The sequence below is a fragment of the Oncorhynchus clarkii genome, chromosome 4 (assembly GCF_045791955.1).
Source record: "Oncorhynchus clarkii lewisi isolate Uvic-CL-2024 chromosome 4, UVic_Ocla_1.0, whole genome shotgun sequence".
Lineage (NCBI taxonomy): Eukaryota > Metazoa > Chordata > Actinopteri > Salmoniformes > Salmonidae > Oncorhynchus > Oncorhynchus clarkii.
Genome location: NC_092150.1, coordinates 23,509,271 through 23,531,687, shown reverse-complemented (window position 1 = coordinate 23,531,687; position 22,417 = coordinate 23,509,271). Strand labels below are relative to the sequence as shown.

Here is a 22,417-nt window from a genome sequence, read left to right as displayed (position 1 = left end):
CTGTTGACACGCCACTGTGTGTGTTAGCACCGTACAGTCAAGCGCAAACTCTCCCACCTTCAGGATCACACTCCCCACAGCTCTTTTCTCACCTCTCTACCCCAGTTATCCCAATGGGAGGTCAGCAAAGTTAACAAGGGGTATGCTATGTATGGGGGGGCTTCGGCAAAAGCAAGCCTAAGAGCAGGGTGGAATTAAGATCAAATTAAATCACAGATCACAACATTCAAAACTTGACGACTTGGTTTGAAGCACTAAAAGCACAAAACCAGATATTTAATGCATTTCAATAGTATTTTCTCATTTTTATGACTTACAACACTGTTCAAGACATAAAACAAGCAGTTGCACTGGCAAAACGGAAGAAATGGAATAATAGAAGACATACAGAGAATAACATTAGTGTTCTTGCTGACAAAAGCACACTAATTATTACCCTGTATTTTTGCCAATTGTAAGGAATGAGAATTGTTCTACTGACTTATATTAGCTATTGTGAAAGACGAAATAAGTTCAACAGATATGTGGAAAATGTGAGTTGGTCAAGGTTGGAGGCAAAAATACTGAACGGATTCTGTATTTGGGCCTATTTGTTTTTATTATTGTTCACTGAGATACGTTAAATATACTACCAAAAGTGGGTTTTGTTTAATTCAGGGCCCTAGAGATTGTTTGTTGTTTTGAAGCTAATTTCCTGCAATTCTACATAGTGTAACATGACTCATGACATCTTTTGCGTAGGCTATTTAATTATAATTACATATTATATTTAATATAATATGGATAGGGAAAATAAAGCTTAGACTATTTTCACAAATGTTATTTCACTAACAAATATGTCAAACATGTAATTTAATCATGTTAGTTACAAATATTTTCAATTGATAGCAACAGAGTCAGTCACACATTAGATAACTTCTGTAGGAATGAGAATTGGATGTTCATGAATGTGTCTATAAATTCCTGTATGCCACGTGAACTAATTGAGATGGTGGTTGCCTAACTCAGAATAAAGTCCTGTTGAGCTCATTTGTCTCATTTCCAAGTCGTATCTTTCATATAGCTGATGTTCCACTCCCCGAACCCTCCAAATGGCACGTACCACTTCCAAAGTATTATTTTAATTGTTTATTTTCTTTAGAAGGTCGTAACTCAGCCTCATAATGCCATGGAGACAAATAAAAAATGTGCATCGGAGTCGCGTCTTTCTCGTGGAACGTACAGCTTGTTTCTATCGTAACGCGCCGTTATATATAGCTTTTTAAACGTTTTTCTCCCTAACAAGGCATACCCGCTCAATTTGAGCACTGCCTACACCCCTCTGTGCCATGCCACCCACCTGCTCACAAAACCCTACTTCATATTAATCTGATCAACTCGACTCATTAGCATTGATATATAAGCTTGGTGCTGAACAGTGCTGCACCGTGGGTGTTGCAGCTCTGCTGGAGGGCAGTAGTAGTCTAGCTCTGACTGTGGTGACACTGCCCAGGGCTTGAGCCCCAGTGACAGACAGTAGGGTGCTGCTCAACAAGGAGCATGCTCAGTTCCACACCATAAACACTGGATATCTCCTCCTGTCTCTCTCTATCCTTCCTTCTCTCCCTCCCAACGCCTCCGCCTCCTTTAGCACTGAGTTACTGGCATGTCCCTCCATCAATACGCTACAGCGAACAGTTAGGGAGACAGGATGCTATCACTGTCACCATGGTTGGGAATTGCGTTCTTTTCAATTAGCATTTTGATTGCACGGGAATGAATAGCCCACACACAAACAATCAAATATTCACTTCCAAAAATGAATAATGCTTCCCACATTCAAGATGCTAATACAGGAGCTGGCAAATTCCCTTTATGACAGGGACAACATTTTAAAATCAGTATAATGCCATTTTAACATTTTATGAAACTTATTATTAACAGCATACAATAAGAGAACGTTTGATATGGATACGGGAATTTAGAGATTAGGGAAGACAGCCTCTTTGTGTATGTAGAAAGATAGGTTTAAAAAAGTTAGTCAGCCCTGCCATGTTGTTTTGGATGGATGGGAATTAAACTGAGTCCCTGGCAGGCACTGCCTCCAACCAGTTGAGGAACAGCCTGGGGGGGCAGTCACTCTGAGCCTTTTGTCAACAATGGACACACAAACAAACACATCCACCATGCAGCACAGACAAGCGCTACCAGAAGCATCAGAGGCAGAAGCAGAGGAGACACAGGCGAAAACCTGTCCAAGTGAAGGCAAATGTACACCAGTGCAGGCATGCGCATTACAGAGCCACTCACACACTCTATTTCTCTGATACACTACAAATTCACAAATGCAAGCTCACGACTGTAGTCCTACATCACATACACTGTCAAACATTACAAAAATAAAACCGACCAAAATGTGCACTATAATGCTTTGTATAGATACATAAATATACCAAGTATTATCTACTATTTACAATGCACAACATGATAAAGAGATTTAATGCAAGCAAAATATCATACTTAAAACCACACAATGTACTGTACATTTGCTGTGTGCAGGTAACATGAACAGTTATATAAGACTTGTGCAAACCGATACCCATCGCCTTTTCCCAAAACTGGATGAACAACACCCCATTAACTGTTAGGGAAGGAAGGCACACTGAGTGAGGCATGGTGCTACTGCTACTGCTGCAGGCTGTCGGATGGATGCAAGGGCACAATGAGCGGCTGGCAGGCTGCAGCCTCCTTACCATTTTAAACCCATTCCACTCCATTTGTGAGCCGGCAGACGTTTTCTCTCCCCAGCGCCTGAGCAAATTTCACCCTGACTTGGAGCTCTCTTTTTCTTTCTTTCTCTCTTAGTGGTGGTCAGACAGTAGGCGGCTTGTGAAAGCAGGCATTCCCTTCTTCCAGAGACGCTGGGTGAGAATGCAAAAGGCTTCAGCGTGAGCTTTGGGCTGCAGTCCCCTCCCCTGTCTCCTCCTCATCTATGAGGTCAGAGCTCCCCTCTCTCTGGAAGGGTGTGCTGCAGCTTTCTCACTGGCTCCTGCGTCTGTCTGTCCAGCACTCTCCTCCACAAAGTTAACATCTTCACTCTGGCAACCTCGCCGATTCAAGGAGCGCTTGGCAATGAAAAGCTTTTTGGTACAAAGAAAAGCTTTTTGATACCAGCAAAGAAATCAATCACTGCTAAGATCTTTGCTTGGTTGAGTGCAAAGAGTGATTGTGCCAGTGGCGCAAGCAGGATTCCGTTGAAGGCAGGACCAGAAAAAATGTAGGCGGGACAAAATTTGGGCACTCAAATCATCATTAAATGGTCAAAAAAGCATAGCCTACCCTATACCTTACTGTAATTGACTGCACACAAAAAAACATTAACTTGTGATTTCGCATTATTGATCAAATAGTCGTGTAGGCCTACGTAAATCCACAACTCTTGTATTCAACATGCGACTCACATAGACCTACACAAAATAAACCATTTTTGTATTTTATTTTATTAATAGAATATAAGACTAGAACATAATGCCCTAATATAACAGTAATGATCACAATTAGGCATCCACAGCCTATATAGACAAGAACATTGGTCACCAACCTGTCTTAGTCGAGATCACTTAATGAGTCCAAATGCAAGCCGAGTGCAATTCTCTGCTGGGTGCGGAAGATCAAGTGCTCCTACAATATATTGTGTGATATCAACTACATTATCCATAGAATATAGGGCCTAACTATAGTGAATGGGCGGGCAACACAGGGTAAAGTTATATTTCCAATTAATCCAAAAGGGATGGGAAATAACTATTGTTTCATGCATTTTCCTATTTTCATATATAATAAGAGAGGTCTGTTTTTCTCAATGTAGTCCTACCCCTTATTATAAATAACGTAGTCCTTTATATTTCAAAACTCGAGTCTCAAGCTAGGCTACATGATAACACTGGCAATGGGTCAGTTGTTGTAGCCAATTACTTATGAGGTACATCAGAGCATAAATTGAAATAACTCGTTTTTTTTTATTTCACTGGACTGATGGTGACATCTCATCGGAGGGTGGGAGAGAGTGCGAGTCGAAAAGCGTTTTTCATGATTTCTAAAAGTGTTGAATAAAAACAGTGTTGCAGTGCTGATCATTGTCTCTGAATGTACTGAAACTGTCTTTAAGGCCCTCGATTAGATCAGTGAAATTAATTTAATTTAATTTATTTTTATTTCACTTTTATTTAACCAGGTAGGCTAGTTGAGAACAAGTTCTCATTTACAACTGCGACCTGGCCAAGATAAAGCAAAGCAGTGCGACACAAACAACAACACAGAGTTACACATGGAATAAACAAACATACAGTCAATAATACAATATAGAAAGTCTATATACAATGTGTGCAAATGAGGTAGGATAAGGGGAGTGAGGCAATAAATAGTCCATAGTGGCGAAATTATTACAGTATGGCAAATTAAACACTGGGGTGATAGATGTGCAGAAGATGAGTGTGCAAGTAGCGGTACTGGGGTGCAAAGGAGCAAAATAAATCAAATAAATAACAATATGGTGATGAGGTAGTTGGATGGGCTATTTACAGATTGGCTATGTACAGGTGCAGTGATCTGTGAGCTGCTCTGACAGCTGGTGCTTAAAGCTAGTGAGGGAGATATGAGTCTCCAGCTTCAGTGATTTTTGCAGTTCGTTCCAGTCATTGGCAGCAGAGAATTGGAAGGAAAGGTGGCCGAAGGAGGAATTGGCTTTGGGGGTGATCAGTGAAATATACCTGCTGGAGCGCGTGCTGTGGGTGGGTGCTGCTATGGTGACCAGTGAGCTGAGATAAGGCAGGGCTTTACCTAGCAATGACTTATGAAGCGAGGGCCAGCCAACGAGAGCATACAGGTCACAGTGGTGGGTAGTGTATGGGGCTTTGGTGACTAAACAGATGGCACTGTGATAGACTGCATCCAATTTGCTGAGTAGAGTGCTGGAGGCTATTTTGTAAATGACATCGCCGAAGTCAAGGGTCGGTAGGATAGTCAGTTTTACTTGGGTATGTTTGGCAGCATGAGTGACGGATGCTTTGTTGCGAAATAGGAAGCCGATTCTAGATTTAATTTTGGATTGGAGATGCTTAATGTGAGTCTGGAAGGAGAGTTTACAGTCTAACCAGACAACTAGGTATTTGTAGCTGTCCGCATATTCTAAGTCAGAACCGTCCAGAGTAGTGATGCTGGACGGGCGGGCAGGTGTGGGCAGCGATCGGTTGAAGAGCATGCATTTAGTTTTGCTTGTATTTAAGAGCAGTTGGAGGCCACTGAAGGAGAGTTGTATGGCATTGAAACTCGTCTGGAGGTTAGTTAACGCAGTATCCAAAGAAGGGACAGAAGTATACAGAATGGTGTCATCTGCATAGAGGTGGATCAGAGAATCACCAGCAGCAAGCAGCAATGACTGATATAGAGGGGGACTGGTGGCCCTGGACTGGTGGCAAATGCTCCAACATCCTCTTCTATACACGGTCTCTTGAGATTTTTTTAACAGAGCTTTGTTTGGCCATTAAGTTTTTGCGAGCCAAGCTGGCTCGTCTGTCTTAGCTAGCGGTGAGTTTTTTATTTTATTTTTTATTTTACCAGGCAAGTCAGTTAAGAACAAATTCTTATTTTCAATGACGGCCTAGGAACAGTGGGTTAACTGCCTGTTCAGTGGCAGAACGACAGATTTGTACCTTGTCGTTGGACTAGTAACCTTCCAGTTACTAGTCCAACGCTCTAACCACTAGGCTACCCTGCCGCCCCAAGCCTACACACTGTAGCCTAGCCTGCACAGTGATAGCTATTATTGTCAATATACACACAGTTTAATAGGTACAGCACTTCATTCACAAAAATGGTTTACTCCTACACCCGCGGCTTGCTATATAAAGCAGGCAGACAGGCATTCGAGGCATTCAGTTACTGTTCAATTGAATGTTTGAATGGGCAAAACAAGGGGCCTCCCGAGTGGCGCTGTGTCACTAGAGATCCTGGTTCGAGTCCAGGTTCTGTCGCAGCCAGCCGCGACTGGGAGACCCATGGGGCGGCGCACATTTGGCCCAGCGTCGTCCGGGTTAGGCAAGGGTTTGGCCGGCAGGGATGTTCTTGTCCCATCATGCACTAGTGACTCCTGTGGCGGGCCGGTTGCAATGTGTGCTGACACGGTCGCTGGGTGTACGGTGTTTCCTCCAACACATTGGTGCGGCTGGCTTTTCCCACCTCCTACCTACTGCTTGCTATGAATTCTATCTGATGTTGTATGCATGTTCAGGCCAGTGTTTAACTTGGACTGAAATATACTGAACAAAAATATAAACACAACATGCAACAATTTCAAATGTTTTACTGCGTTACAGTTCAAATAAGGAAATCAGTCAATTGAAATAAATAAATTAGCCCCAAATCTATGTGTTTCACATGACTGGGCAGGGGTGCAGCCATGGGAGGGCCTGGGAGGGCATAGGCTCACCCACTTGGGAGCCAGGACCTGCCAATCAGAATGAGTTTTTCCCCACAAAAGGGCTTAATTACGGACAGAAATACTCCTCAGTTTCATTAGCTGTCTGGGTGGCTGGTCTCAGACGATCCTGCAGGTGAAGAAGTCGGATGTGGAGTTCCTGGGCTGACGTGGTTACAAGTGGTCTGATGTTGTGAGGCCGGTTGGACGTAAGGCCGAATTCTCTCAAAACAATGTTGGAGGCATCTTATGGTAAAGAAATTAACATTCCATTTTCTGGCGACAGCTCTGGTGGACAATCCTGCAGTCAGCATGCTAATTTCACGCTCCCTCAAAACTTGAGACATCTGTGGCATTGTGTTTGTGTGGCAAAACTGCACATTTTAGAGGGGTCTTTTATTGTCCCCAGCACAAGGTGTAATGTAATGTGTAATGAACATGCTGTTAAATCAGCTTCTTGATAAGTCACACCTGTCAGGTAGATAGATTATCTTGGCAAAGGAGAAATGCTCACTAAAAGGGATGTAAACAAATTTGTGCACAAAATTTGAGAGAAATACACTTTTGTGCATAAGGAACATTTCTGATATATTTTATTTCAGCTGATGAAGCATGGGACCAACACTTTACATGTTGCATTTATATTTCTGTTCAGTATAGGTGCCGTTACTCATTTTAGGTGAAGGTACCATTTATATTTCTGTTCAGTATAGATGCCGTTACTCATTTTAGGTGAAGGTACCATTTATATTTAGGTGCAGGAGCTGCTCAATTCTTTTGAGATAATATTCTATAGGAGGTGCAGGAACTCGAGCAGAAGAACATTTGAGGTGCCGGGACTCAGTTCCTGCCCAAGTCAAGTACTGTGATTAGGTAAAACTACAAATGATGTCCTGCTGGGAACACTGACAAGTAGTGCAAAAAATATATTGATATTTTTTTGTTGCTCAATCTGATTGGATGGGCCTGCCTCCCCAGTGGGTGGGCCGGCGCTCCACACAGGCCCACCCGTGCCTATGCCCCTGGATTCTACCCTCAGGCACTACAGGATGCCTGAACAGCACTATGTATATAAATGTGCTACTACTGCATGCATGTTAAAGCCTGCAAATATACACTAGTTATATACATTGATACATGCTCATATTTGTTGCATGTATCTTGCTTATTCAAAGGAAAATCCAGTTAAAACCTAGATAATTTACAAAACGCAATTCATTTTGCAGTTCACCCACATAATCACAAATTCACATAATCACCCACACATGTTTACTAATTACTAAGCTGGGCTTGGCTTATCAGACACAGGCTACTGATATGAAATACTCACATCAAAAATGCACATTTCACACACAGATGTACCGACGCACGGACACACACACCTACAGGAGCATCACGACTATGAACAACAAAGCGCCAACAAATGGGACAGCTCGCTACGGATTAAAACGCAAACCGAAGTTTATCACCTGGCTAGAAGCTACTGCTGCGGAGGTGACACAAAGCAGTTTATAAAATGTAGACGACTAATAACCTAAGCTAGACAGAGCCTATAAGACAGATGCGCTTAGCATAGGCTAAATTGTTCCCTACTCACCATGACCATTCTTGTTTAGGGTTGAGCAGGATAAAGCGAAAGGGGAGATGCAGGTGCTTAGTCTTCCTGTGGTTAAATAAAATCGGTTGCTATCAAGAGTCGATCCTCGTGCCGGGAGCGCGTGGTCCCAAGGACAATCGGGTAGATAAGGCGCGTGTGACTGGATGAATGAGCTTGCCGCGTGTCGGAGGCTGAGAGCCGTGGGTGGAAATCTCGTTGTTTCTCTTCGGGATCGTCGGAGGAAATAAACTGTCACAAAAAAAGAAAACTAAAAAACTAAAAGGATAAGTCTTCACTGAAACGAAACAGCTAGTGGAAGCAGCTATTTTTCCTACAACCGATTTATGGGTTATTCAGTCTGTCGGGTGTAGAATCTCATTGGCTGCGATAGAGCAAGGAAGGGGTGGTGCGCTAGTGGATGAGAGTGTTGGAGGAGGGCTAGAGCGAGAAGGGAACGACGGGGGGCGATGCTACCAACGTAAGGTGCGATTGATATTGTGCACTACAGCATCGACAGCGAAAACAAATATAATTGACAACTGTAACATAGAGCAAGATAACCAAAAACCGACTCGCACTACTACATACGGTGTGACAAGGTATTGTAGTCTACATGGATGGAGACATACCACCATCATCATTGTGTAGAGAAGTAGCTTAATTGTTCCTCTTCGCGACATTGCGCAGTAGTCTCTATGCCCTTTTGATGTTGGTGATGATGTTCATCACCCATCTCTCCACTCTACCCCGCTCCCTCCTGTCTTTTCTGTGAGCTTCAATCACCTGTGCTCCCCTTCACAGCTGCACGCAAGCATCATAAATAATTAACACGAGGCCCCTCATCTCCATCCTCCGACAAAACCCCATTTCAGCGCTGTGGTTGTAGAGCTCTGGTGGGGGGGTATTTTGTACCTGTATAGGAAGAGATGCATAGCATCCCATACCTATACGCCTAATACTGCAGTCCTCTCAATTGTACCCTGCGCAAGCTAAGGCATGCCACATCTCATAAACATCAGTAATGCCAGCTGACCTACAATGCTGCCTTTGTCTCCATAAATGCATTCGATTTTTGCCTTCAACACACAGAGGTGTGATTCGAAGAATGCAATAATTCAAAACAATTGTTAGGATCTTTCACAATGTTAAAATAACAATGCATCTTTCATACAGTATTTTAGATGCAATAACAGTGCATATTTTACAGTATCTCATATACATTATATATTTTGAAACCTATCAGCCACATACCCTTGGGGCAAGTCTGTTTTGATTAGAATAGCTTTGGGTATGAGAGAGCAGCAGTGACCAGAGAGGCCATAACATATGAAGCAGATATACACTAGCTGGCCCCAGACTCACAGAGACAAGGAGAGCAAGCACCTGCGACAAGGAGAGCGAGCACCTGCATACTCTAATTTACTTAGTTGTCATGACACAATATATTACTCTTTGCTTTGTGGTTGTTTTGTTACAGCATGTGCCTAGTAGCAGTAAGCCTATTTTATCCATTGTTCAACACTGCGTCATTACAGTACATTGTTTTATTCCAGACATCAGAGACAGAGAGACATATAGCTGGTCCTCTCGTTCACATGCTGGTTTTTATTCAATTAGGAGGAGACTCTCATGGCAGGCAGACTAACTTGAGTAAGTCCATTAACCTCCAGCTGAACGAGCACTGATAGGAAGTCCCACAGTGCTCTTGACAGCCTACAAAACACTGCAGCACAGTTAAAATAATCCATAATTTGCCCCAAACATTTTCAGGAGTTTTTTTGGTGTGGACGTTGGCTCGGAATGACTCAGCTGTTAATTTCTCAATATGTAAAGTGGGCCTATAGTACGGATGTAACAATGTATGTATTTTTTTTATGAATGCATGCTTTACATTCAGTGCAGTATATCTGCAAGGTATATGTTTGGACTGTATTTCTATTTGTACATGTACAGTAGCACAATGACAATGAGAAGAGACCAGTGCATTGGTCAGCTTTCACAGAGCACAGAATTTGCCCACAGTTGCATGCATTGAATAAAAAAAGCAAGAGACTGAGTTTTGAAGCTCTCCAATCTCTCCACTACACCTCTGGCCCCTCCACCTCACTGAGTATTAAAGCCATGCACAGCAATGTGCTTGGAATACTAATGATCGTTAAAGCCACGGCTAAAGCATCGCCAACCTCAATTAGGAATCAACAGGACATGGGTGTTTTCCGAATGGATGTGTTTGCTGGTTTTATATTAATAATGTGTGGTATCTTCCTCCACCCCTTAATGCCAGGGACAACGACAGATACCAACTGCCTTTTGTTTGGGGTGCATTCTGGTACAACGCTTCTTAGTCTAGAAACCTGCAATGAATACCAGACCTGTTTTTTCTATCACTTTTATTATTCTGACTTGACCTTTTTTGAATTCATTGCATTCTGTGCAAGCTTGGGAAATAATTCTCTGCTTCACTGACTTTAATATTCTCTCCGGTACCATGTTTTTATTACCAGCTTTTAATTCTTGGCTGTAAATAATAGAACGTAACACAGATGAATAACAATCGTTTTTCTTTTTGAGTGCAGTCAACTTTAACTATTGGATTAATAGGTACGCAGTTAAGGAGAGTTCCAGGAAGCAGAAGATTCTTATCTATGGGCAACATCCTCAATTACTTCAATAGAGTTTCCTTAATGGGATTTCATTTGATCCATATCCTCTTCTGTACTTGCTTTCTTTTACCAAATTATTTTCCTACATTCTTTTAACGAATAGAAAGTGATGAAAGTGAATGGGGTCTTAAAGCAGTGTTACATTTGGCTCTCTCCTGCCTTGTGTTGTCAGATGGGGAGGTTGGCTGCTTGCTGGGAGATTTCAGATCTAGTCACTGGAGTTGCTGGGCAGGAAGGTTTGCCTCCGTGCGCTTTGGCTCTCCGTACACACTGTGTGTGTTTTGGGGGATTTTGTGAAATATTGCATAAAAATAATTTGGAATTTAGCTTTAGCCTTATACGGGCTAATGTATTTTGACTAAAGACTATGATAGCTATATTAATGAACGTTTTTTGTATATTTCTTAACTTTTTCGAGTGAAAAGCTTTACTGGCTCTAACCCAGGAGGATTGCCAACGATGCAGTCAGCAATGTAAAGCCCATATCATTGATTGTCTCTGTCTGGATAGGTCCTGACACTCTCTCTCACCCACCCTCCTGAAGTTCCTATGACCTGACGCACTGATTGCTGTAGCCCCAATTATAGAGCCCCACCGGCATGGCTCCTGCCTCTGCTGAAAGCCTGCTACCAGAATCTGACACCAGAATCTGGCTAATTGTCATGGCCTGCGCCTGCTCTCTCGTGCCCTCCCTACTCATTCCAAACCCCTCCCTCTCAAAAGCGCTCCACGGATTAACATCCAGTGAATGTTTTTTTCTGCTGATGAAAATTGAGACCCGTCCTTAATGCTGACTTGAATTTCAACTAAGAATTTTAAGGATTTCCACTGCTGACTGCACACATACACACTGTGTGGGTGATCTCTCTCTCTCTCTCTCTCTCTCTCTCTCTCTCTCTCTCTCTCTCTCTCTCTCTCTCTTTCTCTCTCTCTCTCTCGAACTGTCTCTCGCTCTGTGTCTTTCTCTCTCACGCACGCACACACACACACACGCAAATACACAATTTGATATTACACTTAGATGTAACAACATTGTAAGATAATATCTATTCTGTATGTAGCTAGTATGAAACTAGATATGCAGCAGACAGTCTTATAGAATCAACTTAATCTAAGTCAGAGCAATCTAACTGTTAGACACAGTGTATTCGCACCCTTCTCTTGTTTCACTCTGAATAATCACAAGTTTATTTAAAGGTAGCAAAGTGTTGGTGTCACCTGAAATGTGTGAAGTGTGTAAAAAACTGTTAACATTTTAAGAAGTTTTAATTTGTCACGCTCAATAAATATACATGCAATCTTCTGCGAACATGTATTTTGAATAAACACAATATAGATTTTTCAGATTTTGTTACATTCATCCATGGACTCATCTGCCAGTATTTTACTCCGTGCCATATTTTAAATTTCACTGATTAATATATTTTTTATTAATATATGTATTAAGTTATCTGAAATTCCCTTTGATTTTACAGAACAATAAAAAAGTTATCTGTCATTAAATGGTAACTTTCACAATATGGTTTGTTTTAATGACCACCAGACAACCAGGTCAGTGAAAGGTCAACGGCCATTGATTAGCATGTCACACAGGGCCTGTAGTTGGATCATTTTAGCTTTGTTAACAGGAGGCCTCGCCTCTCCCAGCTCACCTCTGTATTTCCTATTAGGGGCACTAACCGAATTGGAAGTGTCATCCCCTGCTTGCCTTTATAGCCCATTTGTGCCTGATCTGGCAGAGAAAGCGAGACCCCCAAAAAATGATGTTCATCATGCACTTTCCATGGAACTGAGCCTATCATGGAAAAATCCCAGTACAGTATGTCCCTGACTTCCTCATAAACAAACAGACTATTTTTTTATGACACCCAGGTTTGTCTTCTCAGGAGCTTATTTGGAGGAGCTTATTTGGCTCTCTTTGATTTGCCCTTGAACAATCCATTTACTTCCTGTATCAAAGTTTTGGCAGCATCTGGCCATGCAACTCAGATTGATTATCATCACTTCTCTGGCTTAAGTCCATTCTCCACCCATAACAATCAACAAATTGGTGTCAGACCTTTTGTCTTGATGCAGAGTGACAAACTCAGCATTGCTTACTCCGAGACATCAGGCTTCAATTACAAATCTGCATTTAGCTGAGGACAGCAGTAGTTGTCCCTCGGGACTGGCTTCTGTTGTCTTTGATGTTTAAGATGACTGACAAGCATTCTGCCAAATCCTTACTCAGCTCCTTAAACTGCAGGAGAAACATTTCTCCTGTAAATACCTATCTTTCCATGTCATTGGAAATGAATCACGGCCATTTCAACTCATGCTCATGTCACCACCTAAGAGAAACTTCTCAACAAGACATTAATTCTTCATGGCGACTTCAGGACAAGGCTGTGCTATATTTGTCACAGGCGTTTGTCATTCCCTTGAACTCAAATCCATTTCATATAGATGGAGCAATTGAGAAGTGGCATGGCTTATCTAACTGCGTAAGCTATTCCTGTCTATGGAACAGAATGTGACAGGAGAAAACCACATACTGTATGTATGGCGAGATGGCCACCTTTATCACAAAACGCAGTATTAAGACAGTTATTACAATTCAATAGCGGTTTATACTGAACCCAGCAAGGGAGCCTACATATGAAGTATAATTAAACAAATACCATGGTAGAATAAGCATATGTACATATAACTACCTTTTTTTGCGAGCAAGGACTGAGGCCCCCATAACCTTTAACAGAAATGAGAGAGCTGTAAAATTGCACAGAGGGGTTTCCATGGTTGACATGTATTCTGGCACGGAGGGTTTCAGTCACAGCAGGAGATTTTGGATTACAGTCCATTTGGATTACAGAGGTGTTGCCACTTGATAAATGACATTCAACCGCAACAATACTTTGCCTGCTCCCCTTGTCATTACCAGTGTTGCCCCTCGTCGCTATTGGCGTCTGTGTTGCCACTATGAGTGGTGAGTGCTGCCATGGTGGTGTAGTGGTTGGCTGTGGGGCGGCCTGCTCTGTGTTTGATCCCAGTCGAGGTACCTCCACGCTCTGAGGGTGACCGCTGCGGTCCATCTGGCTGGGGCTTTAATCAGCACCTCCCCTCAGAGAGGGGATGTATTCTCCTGCCTGGCCCCATCCCTTCGCTGTGCTGCCAGCCTGCCTCAGAGCACTAGATCCCTCCTAACATGCTAACCCTGAACATTTCATCTTTCTAAATGTCACTTCATGGTTTACTGCTCCTTCTTAAGATGCTAGTAGGAAAGTGAGTGCACAATGCTACTCTGTCATATTTTAGTTTAACAGCATATATGCTTGGCGAATAGCTTTATCTCATGTGTGTCGTATTAGCTGTTTATTTTTGTTGATCATTGTAACATTTTCTGTTTAGGTAGGCATAGACTTATGCTTGATAAAAGGCAATGCATTAATAAAGTATGTTGTGTTTCTTCCTGCCCTTGACCACTGTAGCTACGAAAGGAATGAACTCAGTGTTCTGTGTTCCGTCCATCTCTGTTTTTTTACCCCCTCCCCCTGCACCCTCAGGAGGAAATAGAACGAGATTGGGAGAGTAAAGAAATCAAGAATGGAGAGAGCAGCAAAGAAGGATACCTTAAGGAATAATTACCATACATAAATATGCTTTTCTCCTGCTTTAAAATGGGTTATTTTAGTCTTGTCACTGATGTCCTAGCCATCTAAACCTGAATGCTGCTGTTAGAAAGGATTCATTATTAATGGCTTGGAAAACTACTGGGGATGATGCTTTCCCAGGGCTGTGAAGAGAACCGCTATGTCTCTAAGGAAGTATTGCCTGGCCTCGCAGGTTTTCCTCAGTAATGCACTCATGTCAGGCACATATAATTTATTCATGACAACAGTCGTCACTTTTATAGCTCCCAAACAATTAGTAGATCAATAAAAGGCATTGGCTAAGAAACTACAAATTCTGGAAAACAGTGTTGTTCGTCAAGATGTCACGATTCGGCCACAGCCTGTCGCTCAAGTGTTGGCCACATTTGTCACTTCCTACCAAAAGGCAGTAAGCTGTGAGCTAAAGCACTCTCTAATCTCTTCTTTTAAGATGGCGGTCCGATGCTGATGGCTCTCGTATAGCAGGTGCAGCCATTTGAACTCCCTTTTTTAATGTCATATTTTTTTATGCGTCACAATGTGCAATTTGAATATAATTATATATATATATATATATATAGATGATCTTGACTGTAGCATAATGGTCATTGTTATTGTTATTGTTATTTTGAGCATAGTCAGCTAAGAGAGATTACAATAGAACTACACTGGTCAGTGGGGGTAATGCCTCCTTTGTAATGTCTGGAACTGAGTGTATGGAAACAGTTGACTGAAAATGGCATAAAACTGTGACTGTTTTCTTCAATGCCCTTTCACCGTTCCACTCTAATTAACAGTAACATTCATGACTGTATGTACACAAACAAGAGTAAACCTCGCTCTCAGGCAATAAAGACACAACATAGTTCCGTTTTTTTCCTCCAACATGATTCCTTTTCTAATTACTCTGTTATAAGCCGTGAAATAACTGTGATTGGATATAAACCAATGGCCACAGTAAGCATACAGTATATAAATGTGTCTCTAAAATTAAATTCCGGTTTAATCAACACAATAGAAGTGCTCTTTGCGGTTGTAAGAGGAAAAAGCACTTGTTAAACGCTCTTACATAACGGGCAAAAAGTCATGGTTTTCAAGCTATCATCACAATTGTATGTACATTCTTTTGTGTTTTCTCTGCAGTCGTTTCTTGGCACTGCTGTCTTCAAACGAAAGCTTTTATTTCTACTACAAAGCTTTCACTGTCCACCAATTACACTGTTCAGATGTTCATTTTCCGCAGCAACACAATCACATGCAACTCTCAGTCGATAAATAGACCCCTGTTACATATACACACAGAGCAACGTGAGTGGCTTCTCCTCGGAAACCTTGCCATTTGCCTCTCTATGGGTGAAATCACAGGCTGTTACTTCCAGGTCGGGGTACGTGTATCCAGAAAGCTGACCCTTAGCTGGGTGTAAGCTTCAGGTCTTTCTTTTGGGTGGCTATGTTTTATGGATCACAACCACCTCCCCTTGTACAGTGCTTTCAGAAGGTATTCATACCTCTTGACATATTCCACATTTTGCTGTGTTATAGCCTGAATTCAAAAAGGATTATATATGTTTTTTTTTCTAACACATCTACACACAATAACTCATAATGACAAAGTGGAAACATGTTTTTTGACATTTTTGAAAATGTATTGAAAATGAAATAGTAGTCACACCCCTGAGTCAATACGTGTTAGAGTCATCTTTGGCAGCGATTACAGCTGTGAGTCTTTCTGAGTAAATCTCTAATAGCTTTGCACACCTGGATTGTATAATATTTGCACATTATTTTTTTTTTAATTCTTGAAACTGTCAAGGTGCTAGACAGCCATTTTCAAGTCTTGCCGTAGATGTTCAAGACGATTTAAGTCCGAACTGTAACTAGGCAACTCAGGAACATTCAATGTCATCTTAGTAAGCAACTCCAGTGTATATTTGGCCTTGTGTTTTAGGTTATTATGCTGCTGAAAGGTGAATTAGTCTCCCAGTGTCTGTTGGAAAACAGACTGAATCAGTTTTTCCTCTAGGATTTTGCCTGTGCTTAGCTCTCTTCCATTTATTTTTATCCTAAAAATAGCTCCCTAGTCCTTGCCGATGACAAGCATACCCATAACATGATGCAGCCACAACCATGCTTGAAAATATGAAGAGTGGTACTCAGTGATGTGTTGGATTTCATCAAAGGGGTATTCAGGTGCTCTTCTTTGCGAGGCATTGGAAAAACTCCCTGGGGTTTGTGGTTGAATCTGTGTTTGAAATTCAATGCTCGACTGAGGGACCTTACAGATGTGTGGGGTACAGAGATGAGGTCATTCAAAAATCATGTTAAACACCATTTGTCATAACAAAGGGGTTGAATTCTTGTTGACTCAAAACATTTCATATTTGTATTTTTAAAACATTTGTAAAAATAAAAATAATAAACATAATTACACTTTGACATTATAGGGTATTGTGTGTAGGTCAGAGAGGCTGTAACACAACAAAATGTGGAAAAAGTCAAGGGGTGTGAATACTTTCTGAAGGCACTGTGCTGTATATCCATCTGGTACTTCAGCACCATGGACAGCAACATTTCTAGCATGTTAGCTAATGTGATCACTTTGCAGACAAGATACATAATAGGGTGGCTTGGTATGCAATGAAAGAGAGAACGAGAGCGAGAGCGAGAGAGAGAGAGAGAGAGAGAGAGAGAGAGAGAGAGACCTGTCCTCTGCGGAGCACACAGAGTCATGGCCGGCCCTGCCTCCTCTCTTCTCCTCTAGCTTAGGGAAGCTCTTTGCCTGGCTGGAGACACCTGCTCCACTCAGCAGTGACGGCTCCCAGCGGGACTCTGGCTCAGCTGCTGCTCACCAGGCCCCCCCATGCAGCACTGGCCCCCTCTTAGTGTGACACTGCCAGCCTGCCCTCCTGGCCCTGCCTTCCATGCAGGCACACACAGTGCAGTAGCTACCACACCCATCTCAGAAACGAGAGAATCATGCAGGGTGGCTGAGAAACTAGCCTATGAATTGTAACCCACAACAGACAATCACACCTTTTAATGTGTGATATCTGAAATGAATTGTTATATGATGTCACTGACTTGACATGGTCAGGGTAATTGGCATTCATTGGATCTTTACTGGGTTCTTTACAAGAAGCTGACAGAGCTTATCCTATGCCACACAGGCCACCCAACAGCTATTGTTTTTTTATGGGCGTAATTAGGATGTAGTAAGCAAGTAACTACTCAGGTAGCACAGTATCTTCCCCTCAACATATTCTCTAAAACCCTTTTTGTGGACATACACTACAATAATCTATGATAAGAGCTTCTACAGCCTATATGTATTTAACAGTTGTATTGCAGTGTGAGATGGGCTGTTCTCTTGCAGCTGTGTGCAGGTGACCGCTGATTGGCCTGCATGATAAATAGCACTTTTGTGTGCCATCCTCCAAAAACTGATGATTGAGCAAGGTTCTGGTACCTCATCTGTCTTGGCTCATTCTTACTCATACTGATGTTTTCAAAGTTCAATGATTCATGTTGGTATTTACATGTTATGAATTGGGATATCTTAGATCAATTCACTGAATATTGGTTCAAATCCACCGTTCAACAAATCCAGGTTACTTCATTTCATTCTTCATAGATAGTAAATCCTAAAATGATGCTCCTGTCAGTTAATCAATATCAATCTATGGCCTTTGTATCCAAGATATGATTTTGTGTCGCAGTTAGGCTGGTGATTCTACCTCCTTGGCACAGTGCGCTGCCTCTCTCAGAGATGATACGTGCCTATCTTTATACTGCACCTGTTTGTGCGTCAGCAAAGGCAGAGTTGTTGAGCATAAATGAACTAATTTCCCGGGGTAGATTATCCAGAGACACACTGCAATCAGGGAAGGAGGAAGTGATGGAAGCGGCAGATGGAAAGAGCTAATCATTGTTGTGCAATAGAGATGACCCTTACAATTTCGGGGGTGTCAATATGCCATTGCCAATGCTTCTGATTGTTGTGATGATGCATCAAATGAGTTTGAAGTAAAATCTAACCTTTCTTTGTTGAACCGAAGAATGGAGTTACCAAACAAAGCACAGCATTCTAAGAAAAACAACAGCTGTGTGATGACAGTAATCACAGGCTCGCAACAGCATTCAGAGCAGAACAGACACTAGGTTCTGATAGAGAACTCAATAGAAGTTGTTCGACATCCTTTCAAACACACTGTTCTCTAGGTCCCGTGCAGCCTGACAAATGGCGGCCTGGACTCCAGGGACATTGTTCAAGACTGCAGCCATTTAGCTAAGGATGTATCTTGTTCAACCAAGTGATGTATTTTGCTTCATCACTTTGCTATACTGGATTCCCTTTAAATATACTTGAAGGTGTTCAGTGTCATACCAGTAAAATAATGGTTTTTTATTTAAGATAGATCATCATTTTAATTTTGTCAATCCTACTGTTGTGATAATATCATACTGTAGCACAGCCATAGCCATACAGTGGCATCATGTAGCTCTCACACCGTACACATCTCAGACATCTAGGACTCAACATTTTGGTCTCTAGTATTATAATAGTACGCCTCACATCCACCAAAAGTATAAAATAATCCTGCTCTCCAACAGCAAAGCCTCAACATTCTTCCAGCACATGTATCTAATGTATGCAAATGATCTAGCTGTGCTTAATGAAGGTGCCATTAATCATTGTAACGATGGTCTGTTTTAACCAGGGTAATCACAATCCCAGTCACGCCTCATATATTCTGACTTACATACAACTAATATAGGCACATTTATTTTAACAGGAAGTAGAATAGTATTTGTGGGTTTTCAGGGTCACATAGAAACAGGGTGATAAAACATTTTCCCTGGTTTGTGCGCATTCCAATCATAGCTTTAGAATGGTCTGCATAATCATTATCAGATATAATGAAAATGCATACAAACATCCACATCAAGTTCTTTAGCTCACCCAAACACTAAATGCTGTTTTATGTGTTGCAATTAAAAGGCTTGAAAGAGTTGATTTAATAACTTGCCATAACCTCTTACTACCCATTATTACAATCTACTATTCAATTTTAATTTCAGCAGAAATTAAGGCACTGTGTGGTACTATTATTATGTGAGAGAGAAATTACAGCATCAAGCTACTTGTCATCTGCAATTTAAGTCTATTTCCTCTGTAGTACAACACTAGGATTCTTCACAGGCAGCTAGTGAGCACGACTGTGTAGCCTATGCGAGAATAGTCTGTATGAGTGAATAAGACGGTTCTGCCAGGTGAATAAGAACATTAAGTCTTTATAGATGACCAAACATTTCCTCTGCAATCGTGTACAGTCAACAGAAGACCTCAATGCTGTCAGCATTACAACGATTTCTGAAATATTCTGGAAAGCTCTAGGGTGGGAAGCTGAGCCTGTTTGAAGGGAAGCCGAATGAGAGCCCATCACAGATTAGACACCCACAGTTTCATGTCAATTTAATGCAGTTTTTCTCAAGCCTCTCTTCCCCTTGAACTACACTCTTCATTAGAAACAGCACATACTGTAGACTCAAGTTCTAACAATGAGGAGGAAGACTTGAATAAATTATCTCAAAGATAATGTCCCTAATGGTTTAACTTCAGGTTGACTTAGTTGCCTGCTTTACATAATGGCCATCAAGAACAACTATCTGCATTACATAATAAAATCAGATCAGTATCCTATCTAAACAAATCTCTTATGTAAAAAGTAAAACAAATAAACTACACTATATCCATACTTCTAAATGCTCTCCATACAGAGCATCAGGTATTAATGGTAACATTCATATCTTACAGTATTTCATCATTGTGGCAAGGTTTCAGTGTATTGCAGTAGCCCTGTATTTCTCAGTTGCCGCACATCACATCTTCCAGTTACGAGTGTCAAGATGGTAAATGTACCCAACCCCACACTTTTCAAAGAAAAACTATTACCTGACGCCATATTACATACTACTTTCCATATTCTAATTTACTTTTAGTTTCAGATTAAAATGTAGTTTAAAAATACATTGTTTATAAATATTGAGGTAACATTATTTCCATGCACATACAACACACAAGCCATAAGCACACACACACACACAAAATGCACATAAAGATGCAGGCATTGGCAAACTATGCATGCAGTGAGCCTGCTACACTGAATTCATACACACTTCACATGCACTCTGCCGCTCTTACTCCCAAGATAACGGACTGATTGACAGAGGGTTAAGGCAGAGTAGGCGGTTGTAATTGAACACACATAAGCATGTTAATAGCTGCTAATACAATTCCTGGGGATACAGTCATCTTTCTAAACTGATCTATTATTTACTGCTCTCTCTCTCTCTCTTTCGCTCTCTTTCGCTCTCTCTCTCTCTATCATTTTTTCTCCTGTTTGTGTTTTAAGAGATGGAGATATTTCTGTCTATCCTCTTACCAAAAGTGACCTGGACCCCATCTGGGTGGATGGGAGATCCCTGGGAAATAGCGGCGAGAGCCTCTCAGGGACGGAGCCGTCAGCAGTGGCTAGTCCCGAGAGCTGGGGGTACCTCACCATCATCTTGAGATGCTGCTCACAGAGTGCACGCTCACACACAGATAGAGAGAGCGGGAGAGGGAGAAGAAGGAAGAACAGAAACAGGAAAGTAGGAAGGACAGAAACAGAATGGCAAAGGACAGCGGGAGTGAGGGGGAGAGAGGAAGAGGAGGCAGAGGGCAATCACAGTACACTACACACACACACACACAATCACACACACACAGACATGCAGACACACAGGCACCAACCACACGCTCACACACATACGCACACACACACACATGATGGGCGATTCCTCAAGCAAGCTTAGCAATGATAGCCACCTTGCATTGGGGAAATTAGGGGAAATAAAACAGTTGTCACATAAATCAGCCAGCCGCCTAGCCTTCCATTTGTTACTGCAAGCAAGAATGAGTGAGAAGCGTTGTGATCCTTTTTCTACTAGCATCCATCGAGCTTGGCTAATACGCTAAGCTCTGGTCATTAATCAACCCTGTGTCTTTACACTTTACACAGAAATGCACACACACAATAATACACAAGACAGAATGGTAGGCAGCACATACACTGGGGAGGTGAGAAAAAACGAAGACAATTTTTCTTTACCTCATTGCTCAACAAAGCAGCGTTGAGTGTTCGGCTGATTTCGAACATCTTGTAGTCAATGCTTTTTCTTGTCCTTTTCTTATTTTCTAAGGATTCCCCTTCAGTGATTTTCTCCCTCTTTCTACTGGAAATGAGAGTCAGTCCCAGGAAAAAAGAAAGAAAAAATTAATTAAAAAATGAGAAAAAATCCTCTATAATTTCTTTTGTGTCAGATTTTTGTCCCCTTTTCCCCCTGCTTTGGTACACCTCTGGTGGATGTGGAGCTTGTGCCCAGGGTCTCGGCACACAACTGAAGAGTCAATTTTTTTTTATCTCCCAAGAGTCAGCACATTAAAACAAGCAGTCGGGCTGGCGGGCTTGTTCCCTTATCTGTCCCCCGCACACTCGCTCACACAATGCGCTCCGATCCTCACACTGCTCTCTGGCAGATTAGCTTGTCCCAAAACATAGCTCTTGGTTTAAACTCCCTCTCTGTCTCTCTTTCTCTCTCTCTCTCTTTCTCTCTCTCTCCCCATCTCTCTCTCACCTTTTCTTTCTCTCTCTCTCTCTCTCTCTCTCTCACACTCTCATTCCATCTCTCTCTGTGTCGCTCTCTCCCAACTCACTTGCTCGCGCTCTCATGCAGGCAGCTACAGTTCACTGTGCTACCACAAGGTGGGAAGACTGTTCTAACAACAACAGCGACACCACCACATCTGCCTGTTCTCCCTGCCTTCTCTGTGTTTCCCATCTCCTCTTTCTCTATGTGCATAAGACATGAGACATAGGGATCAGGCTCATTCCTTCTCTTTTTCTGCCCAGTCTTCATCTCAATAGGAACACTTAGTTGTAGGACGATGGAGCACCATCATCAATTACAGGGATTCTTGAAAGACGGGGCAATCCCAACTTTTCCCCCACATATTTTTCTTAATATTAACCTA

The 22,417-nt window shown here is 41.9% G+C and overlaps 1 protein-coding gene across 5 annotated transcripts in view; it reads right to left on the bottom strand.

Annotated features, from left to right (window-relative positions):
* LOC139406614 (ELAV-like protein 4) overlaps nucleotides 1-21,931 on the bottom strand; it is an 85,463-nt gene extending 63,532 nt beyond the window's left edge. For 2 of the 5 annotated variants that reach the window (XM_071149389.1, XM_071149390.1), the window contains exon 1: nucleotides 20,787-20,909. In XM_071149389.1, the coding sequence (XP_071005490.1) occupies nucleotides 20,787-20,909 (123 nt within the window). Of the gene's footprint in view, nucleotides 1-8,051; nucleotides 8,298-20,786; nucleotides 20,910-21,494 lie in introns of those variants that run through there. The other 3 variants (XM_071149392.1, XM_071149393.1, XM_071149391.1) reach the window with 3 other exon arrangements.
* Nucleotides 21,932-22,417: the final 486 nt, after the last annotated feature.